Raw genomic sequence first — 10508 nt, 5'->3', positions numbered from 1 at the left:
CAATGTCTTCCAGTGGTAATTAGGTGAATATACGAAATATAATGCTGAAAATGTATGACCCATTTATGTTAAATATGGTCTGAAAAATCCACAAGGTTTGGAAATTTGAATTTTGAAATGGAAAATGTGGAACCCTGGACCAATCTTAATACATTGTTTAATGAAATGATATTAGAATTTAGGAACCCATACTTTGTAAGTAATCCTTTCTTACATGATTCCAAAATAACACAAAAAAAAATAGATAGGAGACATATATCCTACAGGGAGCTAAATGATTACAAACTATCTGTAGAACAAAAGTAATTTAATTAAAATATTTCATCGTAGTTTCAAAATAAGCCATGTTCTCATTATCTGTCCTGGGGCCTGTTTCAGAAAGGAGGTTAAGTGAAAACTCTGAGTATGTTAACCCTGAAATGAGGGAAACTCTTAGTTTTCTGTTTCAGAATGGGAGGTATGTTAAACCTGAGAAAGCAGAGTAAGTCAAGCCCGTTTCTGAAAGAGAGGTAACTTATACTCAGAGTCAGTTACCATGGTAACTTACTCTGTGAACCTGGTCAGGAGCAGGTTTTCTTAGGTAAACCCAGAGTTTCTATTGGTCTCCTCCCCTTTTTTAAAGAGGAAGTAGTGTTTAAACACCTCATTCATTCTTTCAGTACATTTTTATTAATAAAATTAGTCTTTTATTAATAAATTAAATATTGCTATTTTTACTGGGTTTTTTTTTTTTTTTGTAAATAAGATGAAGTCTATATAACTCCTTACCTGGCAATTGAAAATACAGTAGTAGATTAGAGTTACATAATGTAGTTGTAAACAAATTCTACAGAATTCAACTGGCATTTACTGAGAATCACTGAACTGTGTTGATCTGTGCAGCAGAAGTTGATGAACCGTCCTCCTGCTGTTCTTCCACACTCTTGGGGCAGGGGGAGAGATAAGAATACCCATTTATACTTAGATTTAAACTTTGATTCTATAGGCTACTCCACATAAAAATGTGAAAAAATCTGAATGTGTAGATTGTTTGATGTGTAGACACTGTAGGCCTCTCTGTGGCAGCAGAAACTCTTTATCCCCATCGTCCTGTGAAGATGAGCATTTGGTCGAGTATAGCCTACACTTTATAACACTATTTGTCATAATGGTGTATTGAGTAGGTTACTTACAACTGCCTGGGGTTCTGTTGGGACAGGAGGCTCCAACAGACAGATATTACCATCAGAATCTGTTGGGACCAACAAAAACCCAAACCAAAGTAAAATAAATGGAAATATCAAAAATAGCCTATATAAAAAATAACACACCTCTTACATTTTATGAAGGCCCTTGGACCTTCGGGAGTGACTGGCTCTGAAGTCCCTCCAGGAATTCCCTCAGCCAAAAATGCTGATGCACTGCTAGACACTGGATGCTATTTAGTTATTTATGTCAAATGTAAAGTCAGGTAGCCTACACCCATGATATGCTCAAGCCTTACTTGATTGAATTATGTTTTCATATTTAACTTTCAGCTGCTGCCATGTTCTTTTAATACCTGCAGGATTGCACCTATACATGAAAATTAAAATTAGGTTGAATAACATACTGTTCTTTCACCTCTGATATTATAACAGTTGGGTAAGTTATTTGTATTACTAACTACAAATGACATCTTCAACAGTGTAATTAGATTAATGTCTACTTATTACTAATTACTAAATCCCATATCAACCTCAACCATTTCAACAATACAAGGAGAGACAAGAAACTGCACTTTTAATGCTTTCAAATAAACAATATACAATTGCATGAATTATTCTTGAATTGACCAAAGTGTGTAGAGGGAGAAGGTTACATAAAAAATATACCTTTTAAAAATGTATGTTAAATATACAGAATTGTTCTATATTCTAATGCAATTACATCAGATTTTACTTTAAATTACAGAAGAATTAAGAGTAATCCCTTTAATTAAATTGCAGTATTTAGATTACTTGGTAATTAATTACACCCAACACTGTATAACTAATTAAAATGTAAAGGTGAGAAAATGCAGACCTCTTTTTGTCTGGCGCTGTTGCCATGGTGACTCATAATATCTGCGCTCCATTGATAATGGCTTTTTATAGTTGTGGTGCACACGCTTAACTCAGGGTAAGTCAACTCAGAGTTCAAGTTTTAACTCAGAGTTGGTTGAACCTCCTTTCTGAAACAGGCCCCTGATCACACTCTCAGGGTTTATTTTGACTGATTATTATGATTTTTACACTTCCTTACAGTCACATGTTTTCCTTTTCAATACAAGTGTTCTGATAAACACAACATTCCATAGAATATGATTTAGGAACTTGACCTGTTGATCTAGTGGCTTATTGGGTCTCATCATGAGTTTTATAATTAATGGTTTCCAATTTTTCCAAAGAAATCCCGTATACATTTCTTTAGTGTTGGGAAATTAATTTCTTGACCTAAATTAGATTTTTAGTGAATAGGGTGAAAAAAATTTCAAACAATTACAACAAATCTTCACAGTTTATTCGCTATAGTTTAGAAAATGGTAATAAAATATGACAAGAACTCAGAGTTATCAAATCAGTTGATATTTCACTGGTTTTGTCCATCCTTCTATAGACTGTCTCACAAATAATTAGGTTGAATAGCTGTCAGCTGTTAAATTTAAGCGCACAATTAGATAATACCAATTTAGGAACCAATTACCAAGCAATGCTTAATTTTGTTCAGTCTGCAGTGTAAAAAGATTGCATTAGCAATAAAAAAACAAACAAACAAAAAACAACAACACTTAAGCAAACCAGGTCAAAGTGTCTGAATAATTTTTGGTCCCAAGTTTTTATAAATTTTACTGGTAGTCCACTGTATGAAGAATTTTCAGGTATAATATGTCAGTTTACTTTATTTTGCTATCCTCACTTACATAAATGAACTAGTGTCCTGCACCCACTATAGTTAAGAAATATATAAAAAATTAGATTTGGTTGGACTGTATTATTCTGATTGTTCCAATCCAATCTGACTTCTGACCTATAATGCTGCCTGAATCATAATCATACACTGTTGGCCCCTAACTGAGCCTAGGTTCTCCAAAGGTTTTTCCTTCATTCTGTCACCTGATGAGTTTTGGTTCCTTGCCACTGTCGCCTTTTTCACCTTTGTTGCCATTGGCTTTTGACTTGCTTAGTTGGGGACATTAAAATTGAACATTTAATTTAATATTCAAAAATAATATTGATCTGCCTGCATTGACACCATTATGAGAACTGAACTGGACGATGACATCACGGTTTTCTCTAGCCTGGATGCCAGCCGAATTTAGCTCCGCCCACAACATTTTTAGGTCAGGAAGTTCGGTCTGGACTTGATCTGTTGTGAAGCTATTATGCCCATAGACAGTATGATTATGCCCGAACAAAAGCTGTTTGGACCAATCAAATTGTCAGGGCGGACTTTAAACGATGATGGACAGATGATCAACAGTAACATAATCATCAACGTCACCAACGAGCGCTTGGGTTGAATTCGTTTACAACAAAGATGACTGCCGCTGGAGAATTGGGATTTCACACAAATAAGTCAGATAGAATAAATGTATATTTGGCGTGCTGTCCGAGGAGAAGGCTCCGGGCTCGGTATTCGGCCTGAACCCAAAGTACTCCCTCCGTATTCCTGGCTGTGGAAGAACAAGCCAAGAGTGAGTGGAAGGATGCTGAAAACTGTCAAAAACTGAAAACGTACTCGGTTACTAACGTAACCTCGGTTCTCTCTAGAAGAGGGAACGAGTACTGCGTAAGTATCTTACACTAGGGGGAAAATCTCTTTTCCGCGAGATATTGAAGCCAAAAATTATCCTTAATTTTGTAATAATGTAAAACGCGTTGCGGCAGCATGCAGACATAGGCAAGACAGCTCGCGTGCCTATTGGCTGACCTGCGGCAACTGCAGCAGCCTATCGAGAGAGGCCTCTCGTGACGTCAAATCCAATGAGGGTGCTTCGCGCCCACTGCATCACGTCCCGCCGAAACAGGCGTGGCTTAGGCCTATAAATACAGCTCGACAGGCTGATAGAATCTGGTTTTTCATCGCCGAAGCGAACCAGAGCGTGTTGCATGCACGGCTAAGATACGCAGTACTCGTTCCCTCTTCTAGAGAGAACCGAGGTTACGTTAGTAACCGAGTACGTTCTCTTACGAGAGGTCTCTTGTACTGCGTAAGTATCTTACGCTAGGGGAACTCAATGTAAAACGCATTGCGTGCTGAGATCCAACACCAAAGTCCCAAGGGCAGGTGCCTGGGGCTCATATAGTGCACGATCACCAGGGAACTCACAGAGAGTCCGGGAAAAAAGGGGCTAGAACAGCATTTTTTCCCAGATTTAGTAGCGTCCTATAAGGCCTATAATGCGGGAACCTCTAGGTTATAAAACCTTATAAATGTAGACGGGGAGGCCCAGCCTTCCGCCATACATATATCTTGCAAGGCAATCCCATTGGACCAGGCCCACGACGAGGCCATGCCTCTTGTGGAGTGCACTCTGACATCTAACGGGCACTGCAGGCTAGTCCCTTAGAATGTCCGCTGAACGAAACAAAGAGCTGCTCCATCTGTCTGAAGACAGTCGAGCGAGACACATAAGCCCTTAATGCCCTGACCGGGCAAAGGAAGCTCGCGTCCTTCTCCTCATTAGGGACCGGCAGTGCCGACAGGGAAATCACCTGTGCCCTAAACGGTGTGTTGAGGGATTTTGGAATGTACCCGTGCCTTGGTTTGAGTATGACTTTCGAGTCATTTGGCCCAAATTCCATACATGTCGCACTCACTGAGAGCGCTTGTAAGTCCCCTATGCGCTTCACTGAAGCGAGAGCCAGAAGAAACACTGTCTTGAAAGACAAGTGTTTAATATCTATCGTTTGGATTGGCTCGAATGGGGCACCTTTCATGGCTTCCAAAACCGTAGAAAGGTCCCACATGGGGACTGAAGGAGGTCTAGGAGTAGCCACGAGTAGCACTGAGCATCCATTTTCCCTGAATCGCTCTAATACCTGAGGCAGGAGCGTGACGGGGGGAAAATCATAGAGCGGGCAGCAGGGCCAGACATGGGCCAGCGCATCCCTGCTCTTGGAAAAAAACTCCGGACAGTGAGCGTTGTCTTGAGACGCAAACAGGTCTACCTTCGCTCTGCCGAACTTCTTCCACAGCAGTTGGACTGTCTGTGGGTGTAGAGACCATTCTCCTGTCGGAATATTGTTCCTGGACAGTCTGTCTGGTCCTATATTCAGAAGGCCTGGCATGTGCGCTGCTCTCAGCGAGCGCAGATTGTGCTGAGCCCATACCAGGAGGCGTTCCGTCAGCCTGTAAAGGTTTCGGGACCTGATACCTCCTTGGCGATTTATATAAGCCACCACTGACATGTTGTCTGAGCGGACCAAGACGTGGTGTCCTCTTATCTGGGGACAAAAACGCATCAGCGCGTTGTCTACCGCCAACATTTCCAGGCAGTTTATATGCAGAAGCTTCTCCTGTTCTGACCACTGGCCGAAGAACGGTCTGCCCTCGAGCAGCGCTCCCCATCCCGAGGTGGAGGCGTCCATAGGAACCACCTTCACACTCGAGAAAGTCCCCAGGCTTACACCTGATTGGTACCAGTCGGTTGCTCTCCAAGGATTCAGAGCTGAGACGCATTTCTGATCGACCTTGAGAGAGACGAAACAGACCGGAGTTCCAGGCTCGGCGCAGTACTCGCGCTTTTAGCCAGAACTGCAGTGGGTGCATGCGAAGCAGACCCAGCTGAAGTACTGACGATGCTGAGGCCATGAGACCCAGCATTCTCTGAAATTTTCTGAGCGGGACAATAGCACCGCAGCGGAAGGATTCCGTCATGCACTGAATATTCAGTGCGCGCTGTGGCGATAGTTGCGCTGTCATAGACAGCGAGTCCAGTTATGTGCCAAGAAAAGACATTCTCTGACTGGGAGACTCTTCGCCCAATTGACTCTGAGACCCAGATTCTCGATGTGTTCGAGTAAAATGGTCCTGTGCTCTATGAGCTCTGAGTGTGATTGAGCTAGAATCAGCCAATCATCCAAGTAGTTCAACACTCGCATGCCCCCGGAGTTTCAGGGGTGCGAGCGCCACGTCCATGCACATCGTAAATGTACGGGGTGCCAGGGACAAGCCGAACGGCAGGACTGTGTACTGATATGCCTGGCCCTCGAAGGCGAATCTCAAAAAACGCCTGTGACGCTATTTATTGCGTCTGTGAGCTTCGAGCAGACGGCTGTTTCGCACGGCCTGCCGTGGAGCTGGAGCACTTCGGCAGGAAGTGCTTCATGGCCTGTGACGCTTTCTGCACTTCAGCGAATCTTTCCACGAAATCATTGACGGAAGATCCGAAGAGGCCGGCAGAAAAGAGGGGAGCGTCGAGGAACGCAGAGCGCTCTGAATCAGACATCTCCGAGAGCGTCAACCACAAATGTCTCTCAGCTACGGTGAGAGAGGCCATGCTCCGTCCTATGGCCTGTGCAGCGGACTTAGTGGCATGGAGAGCGAGGTCCGTGGCGCTCCTTAAGTCCAGCACGCAAATTGCTTCTGGTCCATCTTCATCCAGTTTTCGGAGGAGATCGGCCTGGAAGATTTGCAAGGTGGCCATCGTGTGCAACGCCGATGCAGCCTGTCCAGCGGCGGTGTAAGCGCGGCTGAGCATGGTTGACGTCGTGCGGCAAGCTTTGGAAGGTAGTGCCAACTTAGCGTGCCGTCCAGCAGAGGGCGGGCAAAGATGAGCCACTATGGCTTCTTCCACCGGCGGAAGAGAATGGTATCCTCTTTGGAGACCAATGGAGAATGGTCTTTGACACCGTCAACCGCGGAGAATGCCAGCGAGACAGAGGAACGCATTCTGGCTGAGAGGGGAGCGTTCCATGACTTAGCGACTTCTTCATGAAGCTCAGGAAGAAAAGGCGCGGGTCTAGAAGTCAGCGAAGCGCAGTCCCCTTGAAGGAAAAATCCATCCAGCCGGTTGTGCGCAGGCTGCTCAGGCGTTGACCACTCTAGGCCGAGGCTCGCCGTGGCCTGTGCGAGTAGACGCATCAGCTCTGCTTCGATGCTGGCTCTTTTTCCAGACGGCTCGCGAGCAGAGGGCGCGAGATCCACAGAGCTCGCCCAATCCTCACTGCCCGACGCCAGGATAGAGCAGGTATCATCCCCCACAGACGCAGCTTCTTCGTCGATATCCACGACGGAAGCGGCGGCCGCTGTCCATCAGGAAGAGACTCTAGCGAAGCGGGTGAAGCAGGCGGGCGAACTGGCGAGCTTTTGCGGGTTGGGGGAGGTTCCGGGACCCGATGAGCATGGCACTTTTTAAGGCGCGGTACCGCGGCGGGCGGAGGTGCAGTCTCAGAGAAGGATGCCAGGCGAGTCCTCAGAGTCACCATAGGCAGTAGCTTGCAGTGAGGGCAGCCGCCGTCAGCGAGCGCGAGAGCTGCGTGATCTTCACCCAGGCAGGAAACGCAGATCACGTGGCGATCCCCGTCGCTGAGTGGGGCTCGACACGAGCCACAGGAAAGGGTCATCTTCAAAAAGACACCAGGCTCTTTTTGTGCAATGAGAGTGTGTGTCGCGGCGGCGAACACACATACACACAAAACACAGTAGCAGAGAAAAGGATATAATGCCGGATAGCGCAGCAGGAACGGCGACTGAAGGCGGCGCGGCCAGCGGCTTCAGGTGCAGTGGCTCGTCCCGCTGAAAAGGCTTTCTCAGACGGTGCAGCTTCTTTCTCTCCGGATCCAGCGATGCGTGAGCTTTGCTGAAGAGATGAAAAATCAGATTCTATCAGCCTGTCGAGCTGTATTTATAGGCCTAAGCCACGCCTGTTTCGGCGGGACGTGACGCAGTGGATCTGACGTCACGAGAAGCCTCTCTCGATAGGCTGCTGCAGTTGCAGCAGGTCAGCCAATAGGCATGCGAGCTATATTGCCTATGTCTGCATGCTGCCGCAACGCGTTTTACATTATTGCAAAATTAAGGATAATTTTTGGCTTCAATATCTCGCGGAAAAGAGATTTTCCCCCTAGCGTAAGATACTTACGCAGTACGAGAGACCTCTCGTAAGAGAACTGAATGTTAGGTGAGTTGACAGAGTGAATAAATGCTTCCTCTCATGCTGATAGGGTAGACATGGTAATTGTTTGATAAGTTGATTGGATTGATTATTTGAACGTGCTCCTCCCGAACTTTGTTTATAAAACATCATGTGTAGATTCCGCCATCGCGTCTGTTATAGAAGATATCGACATCACATTCATTTTAAAAGAGGAACAGAGAACCGCGATCAAGGCATTTGTCGATCGGAAAGATGAATGAAGAACATACGTCACTTACTCCGTTGCTCTGATTGGTTGTAGGTCTATCCAATTGAGTGCAGAGGCATTTTCCTTCCTGGTTCGGTTGAAACACGCCCCATAATCACAGCCCAATGGAGCAGTATTCTGACTAGAATCTGAGTATGACGACGTCAGGCTAGGTTTTGAAATTACATGAATTTGTATATTTTAATGTGTTTGAAAGACAAGCCTTCCAGAGACAGTAATCCAAGGTTAAATGACTCACTAACTGATCATTCAAATAATGTGTTTGTCTGGAGCTGATTAGATATGCATTGTTGGGAAAACACTTCTTAAAAAGTGAAGTGATTTCTGTAAATCCAGTGATGAAGTGCTGTGTGGGTCTCAGTTTTCTGTATAGGCTCATGACTAGTGGCTGGTCTGTGTGTGCAATTCAACAAACCTGAAAGACCTTCTGAAAGCAGTAGACTAATAGAAAGTGAAATGTAAAATATAACAAAGAATCAGAATCAATGAATTATGAATAATTTACTGCCATTGTGAAAATAACATGTACTCATTTAATCAATAGAAAAGTAACTGTAGTGTGATTAAGCCTATTTTAAAATGTAATATAATCTAATTACAAGTACTTCATTTTTGGAGTCCGATTATGTAACCCAGATTACATGTAATCAGTTACTACCCAGAACTGGGTATTAGTTCATTAAAAGAACCCTGGTTACTAGATTCCTATATGCACTGCACATTTGAATTGCATCTGTCCCTTTTGAATGGAAAAGCACTACAACCAAGATACAAACACACAACCAACAAGTCATGTTTTAGTAAAAGGTGGCACAGATTTTATTTTATTTAATTTTTTTTAGATTTGCAGCACATTTTACAAAGACACCAGAGGGGACAATGAGAAAGAAAGAGATATGAGATCATGGAAGAGACCTGCAACAATTTTTTTTTTTACAGAGAAGCTTTTATTCCCCCCCTCCCCCAAACCGTGGAGAGAAAGAAGTCTAGAAAGATCCATCTAAAATGGTAAAAACGCTTACAAACAGACGTACAAAAGCGCCAGCAAGATTTAACGGATCCCAATGTCAATGGAGTAGAAACGGTCAATCCATCTCTTGAAGTTTTTCGAATCTGAAAATCGGGTTGAGAAAACTACCAAAAAAACAACAAAAAAAAACAACAAAAAAAACACAGGAATGAATCATTTTCCCATCCTGAATACCTTCATTTTTCAAATCAAAATAGACGTTCATCCTTTAAATAAACCGGCACTGATATTAAAACTTTAAAGAACTGAACTTAATATTTACATTTCCCCCAAAAAGTCTCATCATCAAGAAAACAAGATAAATGGGATAATAAATTCATTGGCAAAAAAAATAAAAATAAAGATTACATTCTGCATGTTGCACAGACTAAGCATGCAGCTCTGGTAAGGCCAACAGCGGACTTCACAGATGGGCTCCCTCTACTTACAAAACAGTACAATCAATAATGGAAAAATCACGTGCAGAAAGAATATGTTAAAGAAATATGAGGATCCACTTGCTTTTGAGAAAACTTTTCCCTCAAATATGTTGTTTAAAAAATATTGTTAGGAGAACTGGCAGGGAGCACATCTACCCAAGAAGCAGAGGAATGTAGGTTCTGAAAACAAGTTGAAGTGAATGGGTATGGCAGTTTGGCTTCGATCTCCACCCTCTAGAAGAACCGACCAGAGTACTGCTTCACGCTGAAAGAGGAAATGACACAGATGAAAACAGAGACAAAACCTCATAGTGCTGGGACAGTTCAGCCAGCGGCCAAGTGATTTATAATCGGAAAACGCTGTTACAATAAACAATACAAAAACTGTATAATATAAAAAGTAAATACAGCGAGTACATCATCTGGTTTATAATACACTGCAGGAAATATTATTAAACATGTTGATTTACTTAGAGCATTTTAAGGTTGTTTCCTGACTCTATTAGCATCTTTAAGGTTTACTCATACTAGCAAGCAACAGGTATTTAAGTCAACATGAAACATTTTCATACTTTTCTTATTTCAGAGTGAAACAGGATATTCACGTGCACATTACTGCTGTCATATCTCTGTTATGCCCACACACAGATACTTTAAAACATCAGAAATTTGACGACTTTAACTCAAATT

The 10508-nt window shown here is 43.2% G+C and overlaps 1 protein-coding gene across 7 annotated transcripts in view; it reads right to left on the bottom strand.

Moving 5' to 3' along the window:
* Positions 1–9164: 9164 nt before the first annotated feature.
* The window catches only part of hnrpkl (heterogeneous nuclear ribonucleoprotein K, like), a 29449-nt gene continuing 28105 nt past the window's right edge, over positions 9165–10508 (bottom strand). For all 7 annotated transcript variants that reach the window (XR_014627882.1, XR_014627883.1, XR_014627884.1 and 4 more), the window contains one exon: positions 9165–10083. Coding sequence is in view for 4 of the 7 variants with exons in the window: in XM_084413094.1 (XP_084269220.1) it covers positions 10053–10083 (31 nt within the window). In the remaining 3 variants the exon portion in view is untranslated. The remainder of the gene's footprint in view (positions 10084–10508) is intronic.

The sequence above is a fragment of the Rutilus rutilus genome (assembly GCF_951802725.1).
Source record: "Rutilus rutilus genome assembly, chromosome: 7".
Classification (NCBI taxonomy): Eukaryota; Metazoa; Chordata; class Actinopteri; order Cypriniformes; family Leuciscidae; genus Rutilus; species Rutilus rutilus.
This window is presented reverse-complemented; position numbering and strand designations above follow the sequence as displayed.